General features: G+C 43.0%; 3 protein-coding genes across 3 annotated transcripts; 1 reads left to right on the forward strand and 2 right to left on the reverse strand.

The window, feature by feature from the left end:
• Positions 1-1222: 1222 nt before the first annotated feature.
• On the reverse strand, positions 1223-1891 carry LOC131852807 (uncharacterized). The gene has a single exon (XM_059203542.1). The coding sequence runs from the start codon at positions 1889-1891 to the stop codon at positions 1223-1225; it is 669 nt and encodes a 222-aa protein (XP_059059525.1).
• A 6134-nt stretch (positions 1892-8025) lies between these two features.
• On the forward strand, positions 8026-8490 carry LOC131852808 (uncharacterized PE-PGRS family protein PE_PGRS46-like). Its single transcript, XM_059203543.1, has one exon. It carries the CDS (start codon positions 8026-8028, stop codon positions 8488-8490), a length of 465 nt encoding a protein of 154 aa, XP_059059526.1.
• A 311-nt stretch (positions 8491-8801) lies between these two features.
• Positions 8802-17278, reverse strand: LOC131852784 (palmitoyltransferase Hip14). The gene is made up of 7 exons (XM_059203513.1): positions 16472-17278; positions 16226-16393; positions 13851-14051; positions 11959-12120; positions 10824-10986; positions 9678-9889; positions 8802-9049 (listed from the first exon to the last, which is right to left on the reverse strand). The coding sequence occupies exons 1-7, from the start codon at positions 17156-17158 to the stop codon at positions 8843-8845; spliced, it is 1800 nt and encodes a 599-aa protein (XP_059059496.1). The 5' UTR covers positions 17159-17278; the 3' UTR covers positions 8802-8842.
• Between the last annotated feature and the right edge of the window lie 2255 nt (positions 17279-19533).

Here is a 19533-nt window from a genome sequence, read left to right on the forward strand (position 1 = left end):
CTAGAATTTGGTGTAGGTGTTTTTCATGTTCTTCTTCTGTTCTAGAAAATATCAAGAAGTCATCTAGAAAAGGATAACAAAATTCTAGGTCACGGGTCATCTCATCAACAAACCTCTGGAAAGTTTGGCCTGCATTTCGCAACCCAAATGTCATGAAAGGAAATTCATACAGTCCGAAAGGTGTAGTAATAGCGGTTTTTGATATATCCTCTTCAGCCACCGGGATCTGATTATATGCTTTTACCAGATCTATGGTTGAGAAGTACCTACACCCTGATAAGTTATGGGAAAAGTCGTGAATGTGGCGGATGGGATATTTATCAGGGACAGTTCTGGCGTTGAGCAACCTATAATCGCCGCAAGGACGCCATCCGTTGTCTTTTTTAGATACAAGGTGTAAAGGAGAGGCCCATGGACTGTCAGATGGACGTGCAGTACCATTACCTAACATTATCTTAAATTCCTGCTTGGCAATTTTAAGTTTGTCAGGGGCGAGTCGGCGAGGTTGGCACGAAACTGGGGGACCTGGTGTGGTACGGATGTGGTGTTTAGTGTGGTGTTTAACGAAACCCGGGGTACCAGCTGGGCGTGTAATTTCTGGGTATTGAGCTAATATAGATAGATACTTACAGAAACTACCGTTCGTCATACCAGTCAATACTTTAACACTAGACACTAAACTGTTACGTTTTGCAACATTAGCTACTGTGCTGGTGTTAGTTATACTATCGAGAAGTCTACGGTTCCCAATATCGACAATGAGTTTATAATGATTTAAAAAATCAACTCCGATTATAGCCTTTGTAACATTGGCAACAATGAATCGCCAAGGAAAATCGCGGCGTAACCCTAAATTCAAATTTAGCTGAATGTAACCGTAGGTATCGATAACAGAACCATTAGCAGCACTGAGTTTGTATTCCGTTTTAACACGACGTTCACGAATCACTGATATTGGATAAACACAAACGTCACTTCCAGTATCCACCAAAAATTCCATATTGGATCCGTAATCGGTGATGAACAGACGGCCGACGAAGCTCTGGCAATCATTCGCGGCCATCACTGACTGCCTAGGTCGTTTCCCGTTTTGAAGTCGCATGGCTTGATACATTTCTTCGCCTGCGTACCGAATTGTTTGTGGTACCAACAGACTGGAAACTTTCTGTAACTGGAGTTTGATCTGCGTGATGTCGATCGGTGTCGTTGACCACCTTGACGTCTATCCTTCGGTCGGGGCGTGAGCACTAAGGGCACTAACTTGTCTCGTCAGTGCGGCTACCTGCTTGGTTAACTCCTCGATTGGTGAAGGCGCTGTAGCGGCTGCCACCTGGTGTGAAACTGGTGCTATGTCCTGAATACGGTCGGCGAGCTCAGCCAAGGCGTCCAAGGATAGGGTAGGCTGCGACGCGATGATCGGTTGCATTCCCGCAGGTAGTCTGCTAGACCAAATCGTCCTGACAAAATCTTCAGGAACCTGGGGTCCAGCCAGATGTTGCAAGTGCCGAAGGAACTGCGATGGTTTACGGTTTCCAAGTTCTTCGTGCATCAACAGCTGCTTCACCTTATTCTCGCGTGAAACCGACAGTCGTTTTATCAGCTCCGCTTTCAGACGCTGGTAGTCTGGAGGTCCGACGAGTATGTCTTCTACCTCCGACGCGTATTGCCTGTCCAGATTACCAAGAATGTGGAAGAATTTGGTCGCGTCGTCAGTTATACCGCATGCTAAAAATTGACATTCCACCTGCGCAAACCAAATTGCTGGTTTTTCGGCCCAGAATGGCGGTATTCTCACTTGGGGCGGATAAAATTTACTCGTCTTTAAACTATGTCGACGTTTTGTATTTATATTTTGTTTCTGGGATTCTCCCGAATCACTGCCACTGCTCATTTTAATGTCTTGTGTTCTCGGGGTCACCACTTTGGGGTAATTGATAAAAATACTCCCAATAAACTCGTAATTATTTAATTGAAATGAGCGTACAATCGACACGGGTGTAACCTAATACAGAATAATCGCGACTCTATGACCGAGCGGCAGCGGACGCTGCACGGTGCAGCAAAGCGATGCGTTACAAAACTTGTTAGACAACTCTCAGGTAAGTACATCACAGAAAGTCTGGCCAACCGCATACTACGGGTTTCGCTCGAGTATGCTCATGAATTAAATTAATGTTGTACTATAATGATTGTATGTGTATATAAGTATAGTGTATGTATATAATAAGAGTATAAATGTATATATATTTATATTATTATAGTTATATATGTAAATATATTTTAATAAAATATAAAATGTATTAATCTGTAAATATGAACTTTAAGTCACCTACAAATAATAATAATAATAATAGTAATAATTAATAAATTGAAACTGTATATATTTAATTATTAAAATTGTATATTTAATTCAATATGTCATTTTTGTATTCTAAAATTGTATAATAACATTTTTTAATCAATAATTTCTTATAAATATTTTATCATTTTTTCTCTTTTAAAGATTACATATTTAAAAGAAACAAGTCCTTCCACACCCCACTTTCAATTGTAGCCTGTTATTCTGATATTTAAGCCATATTGTAGTAAACTTTCATCAAAAGCAGTGCAGTGGTTTTTGCGTGAATAAGAAAAACACATTCATTCATTTAAACTGTTTGTATGTATTCCTACACGATGTTTCTTGTCTCAATCGAATATATTCACAATTAGACATAACACACTTATTTTAGATAACCTACTGGCTGACGGTTACATTTAGACGTGAGCAGTGGCCTAGTTAGGTAACCAAGGCCCTGTGGCAAATCAAAAAATGTTATATTACCTGCCCTACAGTACAGTTTTATTAAAACGCACATAATAATACTGTTATTCGTCAAATTGACAACACTGCCAACCCACAGAAAGAATTTAGGGGAATTTCGAAGTATAACTTTTGAATTTCCCTCAACTGAGTTGCCATGATTAAAGTCGGTTTACAGCCTGTCATATTTATTTTGAAAATGGGAGAAATTTTCAAAAATTCAGTTCGATCGAGATTTTTTGGTAGGGGTTCGAGGGCCCCCTGAGCGCGAGGACCCCGGGGCACTGCCCCGCCTAGCTCCTAGGTAGCTATGTCTCTGGACGTGAGTGACAGTGCAGGAGGGTGATATCAGAGAAATAAAACATTTGTAAGACTTTATAATGCTTTATTCAATTAATCAAATGCATTTTGGTTTCGTTTTACAATTATTATCTAGGTATATATATCATATATTATCTAGGTATAGTATAGTATCCATACAAGTTCCGCAAACGGTTCGTATACGGAACTAGACAAGACTGACTGATTGAAGAACAGCAGTTACAATAATACACATCATAAACAATCATATACATTACACTAGCCAATATAAATATAATAAGACATTGTTATTTTACAATTTAGTGATATTATTTCATTAAGCTCTTACAATAGTACCGCCGCCATCCGCGGATATGATAGTCCACCAGTCCGTCTACTGGTGCGTGCGTGCACAGCGCACACGGCCGGGGCGCAGCACGGGGCCCCCGGGGCCCCCGGGGCCCGCTCCTCTCGATCGCACCACACTACATATACTTTGACAAAACATATACGCAGACATCTCATCAAATCTCATAGATTTGAAAAATGCTGTTGAATTAATTTACGAGTAAATGTAGTGTATGGATTGCTTCTTCCTTAGTGTTTCAGCGCTTACAATAATCGATCGTCTTTTAGTTAATTAAACTGAATCATGAACATTGATTAAATAAATGTTCATGATTCAGAAACTACTCTCAAGCGTGGTTGTTTTTAAATAAACTCTACGTCGGTCAAGTTTGAACATTGTTAAGCAAATGAACGAATAATTATTATTACTACTAATTTAATTCGAATCCATTCAAACCAATAATGTACCTACCATCTGTAATATACACACATATTGTTATATACATAGGGGGCAGGCCGTATGCACTGTGCAGCCACGGCACAACTGATCTCACTATACAAACGGGCCCAGTGTGAGCTGCGACCGGAGGCTCGCAGTAGCGGCGGCGCGGCGGCGCCGGTACAATATATACAGTTCATACATAATACGATCGCAGTAAACATGCCTCGATTTTGGTTATTGGAAACAGCCGTGAAAATAGTTTAATATACAACTATTTTAAAATTTAGACATATATAATAAACCCATTATCGCAACGGGTCAGATTCGCCCCACTGTTGGCCAGAGGCAGGGATTTTCGCAAAACTCTATGCCACCTCGCACGACGGGGCCTGTAGGTCCCCTCGCGTATTCTTGTCACTCACACACGGTACTCTAGGCTTCTATCTCTTTCTGGCCTCGATGACTCGTTCCCCTAGGGGCACTCTCTACACGTGATAACTCTGTCACCGCGCAGATAGACGTACTAACATTTAGAAGTCTTGAAAGCGTTATATATATAATGTACACTCTGGTCGGGTGTATACAATTCACATACATAAGTATCAGCGCTTCAAACACTACGTCTACACAATTATATAAACAAAGTTTAAAGTACAATATTACCACAACCATAAACAAAATCTAAAACGAAGCAGCATTTAAGAATAATCGTATCGATAATAATTATCTATGTTTATTAATATAATAATGTAACATGCTCACAGATGTACTTTGTCAAAGGAAGAACAGAGAAGAACCTGTGTTAAGTTCACAGACAACACCTACCATGAATGTGAATTACGAATAAAATATCTGGAATATTTTCATACAATTATTCTATTTGTTAAATATTTACATTATCTCGTGCTATAATAGTTTAATGTCTTTTTTGCAAATGTATCTCATTTCTAAAAGTAGTTTTTAATTTGTTGCACGACACATCGCCTATCTATACAATGTACGTTCACATAATACTGTTTGACACAATCTACTGTAAGTTCTACGAGTTAGGAATAATATCAACGAGTACGTACACATACATCGCAGGCTGCGCGGGGGGAGGGGGGGGGGAGTGTCTGCCGCGTACTCTGTATACAGCGCGGCGAGACGAGATGAGACGAGACGAGACGTCGTAACACCGAGACACGTGGCTCGCCCGCTCTCGTAGCATCGTTCATAACCGTAGTTGCCACTGCACAATACGCTAAAGCAAATACTTGGCACATCGTTCGTATTTCATGAGCGTGTTGTGACAGCGATCTCAAGTTGTCCGGCCGCACTGTACGATGTGCACTGTATACGAGTACGCGGTGCGTACACTGGTGCGCTAGTGCGCTCACGTGGTCTCGTTTACTACGTACCACCACTCACTGGGTCTACATTGCGTCGTGATCGTCCCACGCCACCGTAATGCACTCCACAAAGCTTAGTAAATAGATTTTGAGACAAAACTATCGTCCGATCGCACGTACACTAAAAGTAAAATTAAGCAATAAATAGGATACGGCAGAAGCGAAGGTGTCTCTCTTGTCAGCTCCGAGCGGCGGGACTGTCTTCCCTCGCTTCCCCGAGGTCAGGTACTATTTATTAAGACTAAAATGTTTCCGAAGCGGTTGTCATGAAACACCTTTATGATATTATGACGATATATTTGTTCACTTTGTATCGTTAACGTACAATCTACGCACGTGTGTTGTATATAATAAATAAGTATTACAACTAATATTGTTATTATGCAACAAACAGTTCGCGTGTACACCTGCCGACGACGACTGCGACCGATGTGAAAATCTTTATATATAAAAGTTACGTGTCACGTTGTTTGTCCGCGATGGACTCATAAATTACTGAACCGATTGCAAATTTGATTTCCACATTGTGTGCAATTTGATCAAACTTGAAAGATAGGATAGCTTACATCTCAATTTATAGTCGCAACATTATTTTATTCCAGCACCTTAGCTACAGCAACGCGTGGCCGGCCGGGTCTACTGGTCTAAAATATGAATTCACATGATAACATAGACGATCTATGTTCCATACGAGTGTGGACACTATCATTCCACCGCCTCGCTCTGTGAGAACCGTGCCAGAGAGAACGGACCGACCGATATTTCCATCTGTCCTCACATGTCTCTGGTTTCCTTCACTTTCATAACTCTAGTAACACTCGCACGCCACCTCCGGCGATGGACTGCACTCTCGGATAATATTCGTTTCATCTGGCGCTCGATTCTCTAACGCGATTGCCATTAAATCTTATTTAAGAAACATAGATCAACATTTTTGCAATTAATAATGCACCATTTCAAAGACGTAATTACAACCCGAGCTACACGGGTCGCTACTACGACTACAATACGCAACACGAATGATGCTGTTCGAGTTTATTTCTGCACCGAGTTACGACTCGGAGGGAGCGCACGTGGCGTGTGCGACGCCCCACGCGTCCACCACCGACGGCTTCACTCGCCGACACTGCTACATGAAAATAGAAAATCTTTGAAGCATATTTACACAAGCTTAGCTCGAAATATTACGGCAATGAGTAAACAAAATAATATCATCAATTCAAATTGACTCAATCGACTGTACTCTAGCAGAGTATCTACAATATTGCACTGACACGTATTATGCTAATTATCGACAAATATATATCGTAAATAAAACTAGAATGAAAGACGAGGGTGGCCCCTGTGTCAGTAAAAGGAAGTATAGCTTACTCGGCGGAGTATTAAGTATCACATTTACAACGAATAAGGAACCGGAAGCGGCAGCGGGCAGGCTGCTCCGCATCACGAATAGAACGACACGCAACCACGGTGCGAATCACAAACAATACGAGTATATTTATGCAATACAGAGCCACACGCACACGCAAGCACGCACGCATGCACACACATCGCATACACGCACATGCTTTCATATAATTTAAGGCAACGCTCAATGTGAGTGCAGGCGAGGCCGCGCCGCCACGTGCACTCACTCAGTCGCAACCACGCGGCCACGTGCGGGTCCGATGCACCGGCCCGACCACCAACTATCCGCTACGGGGGGGTGGGGTCAGTAGTAATGGACTAGTTACCCCACCGATAGCTATGTACTCGTATCATGTCAGGTCGATCTCCATGCGATTCCCATTGGAAACCACCGTGATAAATTCCTGATAATTTAGTCACTATTACTAGTGTTATCCTCCACTGGTGCGTAAACAGTTAGCGCGGGGGGGTGCCCGCTCGTTCGCCCGTTCCTGTACACTGCCGGTGAATATTAACCGTACACAATACGCACTACTGTTTTTAAAATTGAAAGATATATCTATTGGTAATCGATATCAAGTCCATAGAATCGTAGTAAGCATTGTGAGGAAACCGCAGTCGTTTCTCCATTGATGCTTGAAAATATGTCCCGAGACCGCGGCGGCCCGCCTTCTCTCCCGGGCGGGGACTGGCGGCCGGTGGCCAGCATCAGTCGCTCCTCGCTGAAATCGGTTCAAATTAAAATAATATTAAAACGTGTCATCCATCTCTGTACTTAACAAACCTGTCCTGTGCGCGAGATATCTTATTAATATTATAAACCAGATACATATATAATAGTTTGTAAATATGAATGGATGTTTGTCACTCTTTCACGCAAAAACTAGTAATCGGCTTTTGATGAAACTTTACAATAACATAGCTTACATATATATATATATACATAATAGCTGTGCTCGACAAACATTGTTATGCCATATACATTTAAATACTAATATCGCAATTAAAAAATAAGGGTTGGTGGTAGAAGGATTTTTAGGGAGGATCGCGGGGTCCGGTCGGCGCTACGCGTAGTGGCGGTCGTCGCGCAGCATGGGCTCGTCGTCGTCGGCGGGGGGCGGGGCGGCGGGCCGCACAGTGGGGGTCGCACCTGGGGGGTCGGGGGGTCGCGGGGTCCGGTCGGCGCTACACGTAGTGGCGGTCGTCGCGCAGCATGGGCTCGTTGTCGTCGGCGGGGGGCGGGGCGGCGGGCCGCACAGTGGGGGTCGCACCTGGGGGGTCGGGGGGTCGCGGGGTCCGGTCGGCGCTACACGTAGTGGCGGTCGTCGCGCAGCATGGGCTCGTCGTCGTCGGCGGGGGGCGGGGCGGCGGGCCGCACAGTGGGGGTCGCACCTGGGGGGTCGGGGGGTCGCGGGGTCCGGTCGGCGCTACACGTAGTGGCGGTCGTCGCGCAGCATGGGCTCGTCGTCGTCGGCGGGGGCGGGGCGGCGGGCCGCACAGTGGGGGTCGCACCTGGGGGGTCGGGGGGTCGCGGGGTCCGGTCGGCGCTACACGTAGTGGCGGTCGTCGCGCAGCATGGGCTCGTCGTCGTCGGCGGGGGGCGGGGCGGCGGGCCGCACAGTGGGGGTCGCACCTGGGGGGTCGGGGGGTCGCGGGGTCCGGTCGGCGCTACACGTAGTGGCGGTCGTCGCGCAGCATGGGCTCGTCGTCGTCGGCGGGGGGCGGGGCGGCGGGCCGCACAGTGGGGGTCGCACCTGGGGGGTCGGGGGGTCGCGGGGTCCGGTCGGCGCTACACGTAGTGGCGGTCGTCGCGCAGCATGGGCTCGTCGTCGTCGGCGGGGGCGGGGCGGCGGGCCGCACAGTGGGGGTCGCACCTGGGGGGTCGGGGGGTCGCGGGGTCCGGTCGGCGCTACACGTAGTGGCGGTCGTCGCGCAGCATGGGCTCGTCGTCGTCGGCGGGGGGCGGGGCGGCGGGCCGCACAGTGGGGGTCGCACCTGGGGGGTCGGGGGGTCGCGGGGTCCGGTCGGCGCTACACGTAGTGGCGGTCGTCGCGCAGCATGGGCTCGTCGTCGTCGGCGGGGGGCGGGGCGGCGGGCCGCACAGTGGGGGTCGCACCTGGGGGGTCGGGGGGTCGCGGGGTCCGGTCGGCGCTACACGTAGTGGCGGTCGTCGCGCAGCATGGGCTCGTTGTCGTCGGCGGGGGGCGGGGGCAGCAGGCCCCACAGCCGGCACTGGAACAGCTCGGCCGCGTTCCGCAGGGGGCCGCGCGTGAAGGGCGAGCGTCCGCCGCGCTCCTGGAAGTGCCGGTAGCGGCCGCGGTTCAGCTGCTCGTTGGTGGTCATCCCCAGGCACACCACCTGCACACGCCGCAGACAAACGCTCACCCCCGGGAGACGGAGTCCGGACCGGGACGACGACCCACGCTCGATTCGTCGTTCGTGGTTGCGTCCGGTACGAGGTTACAATTACAGACACAAAATAAATTGTTTTAAAATGTAATAAACAGTAGTATCATCTCGCCGCGGCCACGCACGCCCGCACCATCGCCGGTACTAATGATAGTGATGACAGTAATCGTCTTTTATAAATTTAGTTTACATAGTTGTCACTGGATGGCGCTGTTCAATTTCTACAACGCGATATTATTTCGTTTTGTAGTTACTGAGGCGTTGTAAAATTTATTATTTGTTAGAAGCTTTCGATCTGTTTACATTACTGTACATATTGTTATTTTATTATTGTGTTAATTGTGGTAATTACGATCCCATTACACTTTTGTCGAAAAGTAAAGTGTTTTAATTCTCCTGACTTTGATTAAAGTATTTGAAGTGTGTGTGTGTGTGTTATAGTAATATAGGTATACATCAAAATTATAAATGCAGCTAGTTACAATATATATTAGTGGCAGACGAATATGTCACTTACACGTAATGTCAACAACAAAGGTACGGGAACATATAATCGGATGGGTATGCGGGGGCTCACCAAGTAGATCTGGCAGCAGAGCAGCACGGCGACCCAGAAGAGGTGGAAGGTGGCGTTGAGCATCACCCACACGAGCCAGGCGTTGCACTGCGGCCAGCGGAGCGCCCCCCCACAGGACTCCTCCAGCGCGCGCGCGCCGCCCCACAGCATCCACGCGCACATCACCACCAGGCTCGCCAGGAACCCCACGAAGTACCGGTGGTTCTTGGCGCCTGCGCACGCACACACCCACGCCTTGCACTACACTCCACCGCACCAGCCGAGCGTGCCACAACAACAACAACAACCACAACAACAACGAGCCACTCGCGTGGCTGTGTTTCGGTTGGAGGAGTACGGCGACGGTGTCATAGTACTCGGCTGCAGAGGATCTAGCACGAACGACAGACCCGGAGGGGGCCTGCGCCAAAAGATGAAGGATTTTCCGCTATTCGGCGTAGCGGAACGTTTTCTAAATCGTCGATAGATTCAAAGATAAAACTGTAATAATTATACCATGTAACCGAATAGCTGAACTTTGGAATAAAATGTTTTTATTATTAGAATGTTATTATTACGATTAAAGGCTGAGCAATAACTTGTCAGTTTAATTACAATATATAAAAACTTGACACCTTAGTCTCCCGTACACCTCTCGAGCGATATACCTCGTGTATGGCTTATGCTGCCACTCCGGCGACACACGACGATTATAATGTCTGTGATACATTGAGGGATGGTTTCCACTTACCAGGTGTACCGTCAGGTACTTATCAGGTGGACCGTCAGCTTTTTGCCATGCCAATTACCATAAAATAATATAATATAAACATGTAAGAGAGTGTCATAATTCTAACTTAAAATTGGTTGTTAACATGATCATCACTTTTAGATGTCCAGATCATCCATAAACGGAACTATAGTATAGTGTGTAGGACAATTCACGCGGTGTCATCCGAGTCCCCGGACGAGCGAAGGAGTACTTAGATACATTTTTGGTAAACCCATACTTTATATACGATACGACGAGAGCGCATGGCAATAGTCGTTCGACCAGTTTTCAATTAGATCAAAAAAATTGACGTTCATAGGCGGCTAAAATGACGTACATGAATAAATGATTTTAGAATAGTATAGGTAATAGTGTAGGTAGGTGGGGGTACGGACCGATGCAGTTCCCGACCCAGGGGCAGTGGTGGTCGAAGCGCGCGACGCAGCGGTTGCAGACGGAGCAGTGCTTGGAGCGCAGCGGACGCCGCACCAGGCACGCCGAGCAGAACCGGCCCGGCTCGAACCCCCCGCGGCTCGACTCCGACAGCTCGATGATGGTCTGGTGGATGGCGGCGACACGACAAAACGACAAGCTTCGTATAACACTTCATTAACGTTGCGAAACGGCCGACATCCGCCGAACGCGGTGATGCGGCTCGAATCAACGGATGGTAATTTATGATGGCTTCGGCAGATTACGGGGTGTAGAGAATGATAAATTTGATTGCTATCTTAAATTTAATGGTAATCTATATATATATAACTCAAAGGTGACTGACGTAGTGATCTATCGACGCACAGCCCGAACCACTGGACGGATCTGCGCGGACTGAAATTTGGCATGCAGGTAGATGTTATGACGTAGGCATCCGCTAAGAAAGGATTTTGATTTTTTTTACCCCCAAGGGGATAAATTAACGCTAGCGAAGCCGCGGGCAAAAGCTAGTGCTATTATAAATTACAAATTAGGATGAGAGAAGAAACGTACGTTGCGTGGATCGATTAGATTTTTAAGTCGAATTTACATTGATGGGTGTGCACTCCAATCAGAACGGCCTTATTGTGTTGCGTTTTGTTGCTGCTTGTACGCGACACTCACTAATATTATAAACGCGAAAGTTTGTGAGTATGGATGTATGGCAACTTGTTACTCTTTTCCGACGAAACATCTGAACGGATTTTATTGAAATTTTACAATAACATAGCCAGTAATTTATAAATTTTAAACGTGTCTTTGGAAAATACAGTCTATGAATTAAAAATAATATTAACCTGACGTGACGAGACGTGTATCATGTCAAAACAATCGTACTGATATTTTATAAAATAGTGAAAGCTTCTAAGTTTCTAGTTTTGAAGTTTAAAATTTCCCAAAGTATTATGAATACTATTTACAACTGTAATTTAGAGCGTACATACGGATACGGAGATAATACAAAAAGAAGGGGGCGCAATCTTTTTCCTTAAAAGAAACCTTTTAATTGACCAGTCGTATTTTTATGCTGAGATTATGAGGAGAGTAGGTACTGACTCTGAACTTGTCGTCCTTGGAGGCGGTGATGACGCCGGGGTCGCTCCGCCACGAGCGCAGGAACGTGTACCAGAGCGCGCCCGAGCTGGCCACGAACGCCAGCGACACGGCCGAGCTCACCACGCCGCCCACGTACACCGCCCACGTTATGTAGAACCACACCTGCAACGCATTAACTCTTAATACATCATACGGCCCGTCTCATGCTAAATGTTGTGTTACTGTAGCCTATGGACGTATGAAACACCAGGAGTGTTACTAGCGAGTCTTAAAAAACCCCATCAAACCCCATCCAAACGAGTCAGCATGGAGCTAACATGCTCACTACTGTGCTAAGCTCCTAAATAAATAAAAAGATAAAACCCCATGCTGGTAGATCATTCGACATACATAAAGACATTATTGTGTAAGTACACACATAATATAGTATATATATACATGAAGCAGCCAAATAAATATGTAGCGCAGTGGTTATATTATTTGTAGTAGTATGTAGATAGTGAGTATACCGGTAAAATGATTGCACTATTTATTAGACATTACTAAGTATATTGGTAGTTGCTACATGGTTTATTAATGACGCGTCCAGTCGACGCGGAGTCGGGACGTAGACTGATTTTACACTGATCTTAAATCTATGTTAGTGGAGACGAAAACTAATGGAAGGATCTCAAGTGTCGACAGAAATATTACAAGTGTAGGCACAAATACAACAATCATACTGTATAAGTACAAATGTTTGTATCGGGCGAGGAATAGAACCCTCGACCATCGGAATTGAGGCCCTGTGCTAAACCACTAAACCATAGAAGTCTTCAAAATAGTACACGTATAATAAAAATAACATCAACAGTCAAAGTATTAACTTAGAAAATGATGTAAGGAAAATAATAACTGTAACAGTACAACTATATGAACAGCTGGTAATAATTACTGAACTAAGCAATACGTAGACAATTCTCAAACCAATACAAACAGACAAATATACTCTCTACCTACATTAACAAATGAAACTAGTGTTAGATAGTATTAGGCTGCATCCAGAGATAAACAGAAAGCATTTTAGTTTACACTTTTCCCGTGATATATTTGTGCTAAAAATAGTGTAATATATTGTTAGAATATTATTGCTGTTGTGAATGAAGTGAGCAATATTTCGGGCACTACTAGCGATACGATAGGGTAAGAACAGGCTCACACTCGTGCAATCATCGAATCGATGTGTAACATTAAAAAAAAAAAAGAACTTGGGAATCCCTTATGTAACATTCAGTTTATGTTGGCTTCATATTAGCTTTTCTTCAATTGTTTTCTAATTTTGTAATTTGTGTATTATTTCTATTTCTATGTTAGTTTTTATTAAGTTTATAACATGTTTGTGCAGTTATTTCGACAAACAATAGATGTCAGTTGGAACAAGGTTATACTAAAAACTAATATTCTTTATTTATGTGTGTCTGTGAACTAGCGTTGCCAGACGTCCCGTATTTCCCGGGACGTCCCGTATATTAGGTTTAGTTTAACATGTCCCGGCGGGACTGACTCTGTCCTGTATTTGAATCGTGCTCCGTTTTTTATTATTAAATCGATCGATCGATCGATGCTAGTCAAAAATACTCGTTTGTATCCCTAATTTAATAAAAAGCGAGTTTTAATTACGATTATAATTGTATTGATTTTTATAAACATGTTAAAACTAATATATATGTATTAAAGCTGACTTGATGCTCAGAAAATATATATAAAAATAAAGAATGTCCTATATAATTGTGTTTTGTTATTTGTCCCGACTCCCGGGTAAAAAACTAAATTCCCGTATATTTTTGCCTATTTAAGCATTAGGCTGAAGAAAATCTGTCAACTCTACTGTGACCGTTTACTATTGGACTCACCTTCGTAGCCAAGTAGACACTGAGCGGAAATATGTTCTTAAGATCATCGTCAAATAGCACATTTGATAAAAAGTGAAGCAGTGCATAGAAACAAAGTAGAAGGAACAGCTTCAGTATGTAGATCGCTTCCATCTCCAAGATAAGCCCCGTCAAGTAGAACGCTATGAATGGCATCACCACCACACACCACCATCTGAACTTCTGAAATAGTAAACATTCGCAATGAACAAGTGACACCGTCACATGCTACTGTGGTCACAACATAAACTATTTCACAAATACATTAGTAATTGTATGTGTGTGTGTGTGTGTGCGTGCGTGCGTGCGTGTGGTCGTGTGTGCGTGTGTGTGTGTTTATGTGTGTGTCTTCAACGTAAATAAAATTTGTATCTATCTAAACCATATAGTTTTTGCATATTAATTTCTAACCACAATATGTTGAGTAAGTTGTTGTTTATAAATGACTATTCAAAAGTGCTTACATTAGATTTATTTGAATACAGATTATTTCTATTTCATTCTGCATGTTCAAGCAGATCTTTTCACTCTCAGACAACTCACAAAGGACTTCATAAACTTCTTTTTCTATGATAGATGTATGAATGTATGGTTTTGATTTTTCTAATAGATAGAGCGATTCGAGAGGAAAGTGTATATGTATAATATATGTACATCCGTGCGAAGCTAGCTACCCACCCCGGGGTAGCTAGTTAAATAAAAACCACATTTTATCTAAACCACCCTTGCATTACAAGGAACAATTTATTTTTAGTAGGAAACAGTAATATTAATGTTTTAGTCATACCATAACATTTGGCCATTAACAGTGATGACAATCCTTATAATTACTTTGGAAATATTACGTTTGCGTATAAAAGCTCTCCTTACTTAAATTACTAAATGGTACAAGCACTACTATTTTAGATTACCATTACAGGTGGTCATACATATAGACTCAATTCTCTAAACAATTGTGCCTCCTCCTTCTTCGTAGCGATTCATTGGTCGAAGTTGTGTACGGCATTTTAAATCGGCGGATTGGGATGAGATGCCAAGTTTTTTTTGCAATTTACCTGAGTTTTACTTGGCGAGTTTGCTTCGCACTGGACGATACCAATGCAATAGCTGAATCTGTTACCGATTTAGTACTTCAGGGAACGGAGATGTTTATTCCGAATTCCCAGGTACCTTTCATCAGAATCCAGAGCTTTCAAGACGTCCATAAGTCAAGTGGGCCCGACGGCATCCCTGCTATTGTGCTTAGTACGTGTGCACCTGAGGTGGCTCCAGTACTAACGCGTCTTTTCGGGTATCTGATCCGGCTATTTCTGATCGTTAGTATGGATTTCGCCAGGGTCGCTAAGCTGGTGATCTTCTAGTGCCCTTAACACATCGATGGGTAGAGGCAGTTGAGAGAAAGGGGGAGGCACTTTTCGATTTTTTTTAATTTAATACTGTGTAAGGGCGCCTGTTTCTGATAAACCTGTAGGATTGCAAGCATTGAAATAGGAATGTTTCTCATTAACAGTCGCGGCATCAATACACAGTCCCAATTAAAGAATTAAAGAATGTCCTTCTAAAGTTCCTCCCGCATCAATCCTAGTGAAGTTATGTATTTATTTCATTACAGGTTTATGTTTTTGTTAATTATATGAAACATAGATTACATCATGTCGAGAAATACCTGGAGCGGGAACTCGATCATGGTTGAGACGAAATCAGGAGAAGAAATGAAAATATGATCAATCTAGTGATCTAAACTATCAAGAGAGTTTATGATCATATGGGTGGGGCCAATCCGCAGTAATGTTAATCCACTGAATTCATAATGTGACAGAGTATTATTTATGTATGTTACACTAATTGTCTTTTTTAGCTAAATCAGTATTATGAGAATTTTGGAATACTAATAAGGGTGACAGTTCAAATGCATGAAGTAATTTTTAATAAAGAATACTTGTATGACAGACATTTTACTGTATTAGTAAACACAACTATAGTCTATTTTATAATCCCAGAGACAAATTTAACATTCCCGAGGTTGGCAGGATTTCACATTTTTTTAATAGGATTGTGGTTCCTAATTTGTCTTAATTGAACAACTGTCTATCAATAAAAAATACAGTTTTATAATTTTAACAAAAGTATTTTCCATTTTCTTTCAATATTTTTCTACTCTGTCTATATTCTAAGTTATTTTTAATTAATATTGTTAAATTAGATGTTTTGACTTTATTCAATGTACAGAATCTAGCATAATAAAAAATAAAATATATAAACAGATAATGTAAGTCAGAATATCATGATAAAGCAGTAGCAGAGTGTGAGTTCCCTGATTGCACAGTGTTATTTAAGAAAACGAACTGAAGTTGTACCTTGTCATATGTTAACCGTCTCCATATATTGCGCCTAGTTGAAGAAAGAGCATGCTCTTTTATTTTTTCAGACACCTTGGAGCCGATCCACAATGAGTCTGCGTTGCTCTGTAACATCGCCAGCGGAGTGACAGATCGCAGGTTTGGCACGTCCAGGCTGGCATTGCCCTATACACAGGAGCTACATTAAAATGCATCTTAAATGAAGTACTCACCGGTCAGTTAAAATTTTACATATCCACTTACATAGAGAATGAGCGTAGATATTGCAGTGGCATTTCTAGCAAGTATTGCCCAATGCAAGGCAGTGTTGCCATGCGAGCGGTCCGTGGGCTGCGTGGAGGCTCCCAGGGTCAGCAGCAACCGTGTCGGATCTACTGATGACACCTTCCAACACGACCACATGAGTGGTGTCATGCCGCCAGCATCGGGCTCATCCGCCAACACTCCCCGCGCTACCAGGTACGCCACTACAGCCGTGTGGCCGAATTGCGCCGCCAAATGCAAACAAGCACAGCCCTCAGCGTCGCGCACCATCGGGTCCGCGCCGGCGCGCACCAGTAGCACCGTGGCCTCCAAGTGGCCCTGCCTCGTCGCCCAGTGCAGCGGTGTAGATTGCAACTCACCGCCCACCGCGTCCACCACGGCACCCTTCGACAGCAAGTACTGAATAATCTCTCGCCTGTTATTAATGGCAGCCCAATGAAGTAAAGTAACCGTTTCACTATCCGGCTGGTTCACATCCCATCCTGCTTCCACCAGTTCCTTCACCCGTAGAAAAGCACCATATTGAGTAGCCTTAACTATATCGAAACCGCTGTAATCTCGTTCCAGCGGTACATGGGGCGGCTCGCGAGGCGGAGGCCCATCACCGTCGTGCTGCGCCTTGCCGCACTGCCCGCTGGCAGCGGCACCGCATGTGCTGTCATACATGCTTCACCTATGCCACTCCCGGTGAAATAAACATTATAAAAATCTAACTATGAGAACAATAACAATTCCACTTATAATGGTTCCGTAAAATCAAATCACAATCACAAAGATAACTGCGAACACAGACTAAACTTACTGCGAATCACTTTTTGGTTGTCAAAAATATCAATATGTGAAGTCGAATATAGCTGTCAAAAAATGACAATGTAAACTGAAGTTGTTTCCTGCGTAGTGATTACTTGCTTGAAAAATGCTAATACTTGCAACAGATTGCCACAATTACTCTCCTATGAGCCCTTGGACTTAGTGATTCTATTTTCTTCATAAGCATGCCAATATATAAATAAAGTTGTCATGACAAGAATAATTGTACTTAAGGTGTCTAATATTATAAATAACACGGTTATATGAAATTATTTAGTATATTAATAAACTGTAGTACAATAGGTCCATATTCCATCGTTGCAAATTCAACAATTATAAATTTTAACACACACATATACCTCCTTATTGCGGCGAGGGTTGCTAAGAGTACATTATTACGTTATATTTTGCTAGTGTTTATGTTGATTTTTAACAAATTTGTTTATTTGACAATGTCGGAGTCTAATGGCAAAAGAATTTTTCAAATCGGTATCTCCCAGTTGTGTTAGGGGTACCGCATAGAGCAAAAGATGTGTTAGGGGTAGGTACTAAACAACTGATAGGAATACTTGAATACATTATGTATACCTAGTACCTACATAATATACTTTCAAAACACTCAGACCAGCATAAATAACTATATTTACAATTGCACCGTGCGAGGAATCAATAATCGAATCCATGATCGTCGGAAAAGAGAGATATACTAAAACATTTTTTTGCAATATATGTTCTGCTAATAGTCCTAAGTTACTGGGATTTTATATATGAACGAACTCAGAATGTGGTGTACATTCTGTTAGTCTTAAAAATGATTTCATTTAATTATTAATATTTCTCCTTTTTATCTGCACAGTTTAAAAGTATAAAAAATAATGAAGTTTCATATCCAACACGAATCCCTACAGAATACTGTTAAAGTATCAAGCTTTTGTGACATAAATTTCATAGTGCGCTGGGCGTAATCATTTGTAATTGTCAAACTAATCTGATAGAAGATGGTAGCCTCGTTCTCTACCAAAATATTACATATTCAGCGATATATCATCGGAGACGAACAAAGTCCCACTCGATGGTAAGTAAAAACCGTCGCCGATATACATGACCACTACCACTGATATATATCACATTATCACGTCATCACCATTCCGGAAGGCTCAGATGTCATGCCACCGTGCCCTGGCATTTCACTGCTTTACGATGTTTATCATCGACAATTCGTCAGATTACACACACACTTGTAACTAGTCATAATAATCTGATTGAAAGTAGCAAATCTAACATCACCTGACGTAGACTTTGTGCAGACGTCCGTGTAGGTGCCTCGTTCTTACCTTATTTAACTGCTTGGGGAAGATAAGGCAGTGAAACTACAGGTAAAAGTGACAACCCATGGGCAGGTACCCGTGACTCCATTCATTTATACTGTTGTTACCGCTCTACACCGGACGGGCCACTAGCATGTTCCTATTTCCCTTATAAATACACACCCATATTGCCCATATTAAAGAAGTTTACTATGTGCTTAGTACCCTCAGTACATATATAGGCATATTAGATATCGCTGTATTGAATAGAATAGAATAGAAAATCATTTATTCAAATAAACTTAAATTAAGCACTTTTGAATAGTCATAGTTATCATTCGGAAAGTTGTCTCTTCACAAGAAGAACGAGCAAGAAACTTGTGCGTGGTTCTTTTAAATAAACATTCGTGCGAATACAAACCACTAACTAGCTCTAATTTTTAGGGTCAAATATTAAATATACAATAGGATTAAAACACTCGTAGTGAGTAGAGCAGACCAGTGCCTACAAGCAGAACTCGTTCGCGAGTATGACGTATGACCTGTTTTTCCGTTTTTGCAATTTTACATTACAACTCCGCTCCTATTCAGCGTAGCGTGATCTTATATAGCTTGTGACACTCATCATTAACGTGGCTTCGAATAGGTAAAAGAATTTTCAAAATGTTCATTAGACTCAGAGATTACAACCTCACATACTTTACCTCTTTCTCTAATATTAGTATGGCCACAGATAAAATAGTGTTATAGTGTAATATTATGTTATCTGTGGTGTTACATTATTAATTATATGTGTTATATTATTATCTGTGCCGGCGTATTTCTGCGCCACCTATTGATGATTATCCAAAGACTTATTAGTACAACAAAAAACATCTGTACCCAAGATAACTCCACTACACATAGCAATTTACGTTACCCCTT

The sequence above is a fragment of the Achroia grisella genome, unplaced genomic scaffold (assembly GCF_030625045.1).
Source record: "Achroia grisella isolate CSIRO2021 unplaced genomic scaffold, CSIRO_AGI_Agris_v1 utg862, whole genome shotgun sequence".
NCBI classification, from domain to species: domain Eukaryota; kingdom Metazoa; phylum Arthropoda; class Insecta; order Lepidoptera; family Pyralidae; genus Achroia; species Achroia grisella.

Coding starts and splice junctions, on each gene's coding strand:
- LOC131852784 (XM_059203513.1), bottom strand. CDS start 17,158: ATGTATGACAGCACATGCGGTGCCGCTGCCAGCGGGCAGTGCGGCAAG. Junction 16,394..16,471: donor TATCTACGCTCATTCTCTAT/GTAAGTGGATAT, acceptor TCCTGTGTATAG/GGCAATGCCAGCCTGGACGT. Junction 14,052..16,225: donor GACGGTTAACATATGACAAG/GTACAACTTCAG, acceptor TTACTATTTCAG/AAGTTCAGATGGTGGTGTGT.
- LOC131852808 (XM_059203543.1), top strand. CDS start 8,026: ATGGGCTCGTCGTCGTCGGCGGGGGGCGGGGCGGCGGGCCGCACAGTG.
- LOC131852807 (XM_059203542.1), bottom strand. CDS start 1,891: ATGAGCAGTGGCAGTGATTCGGGAGAATCCCAGAAACAAAATATAAAT.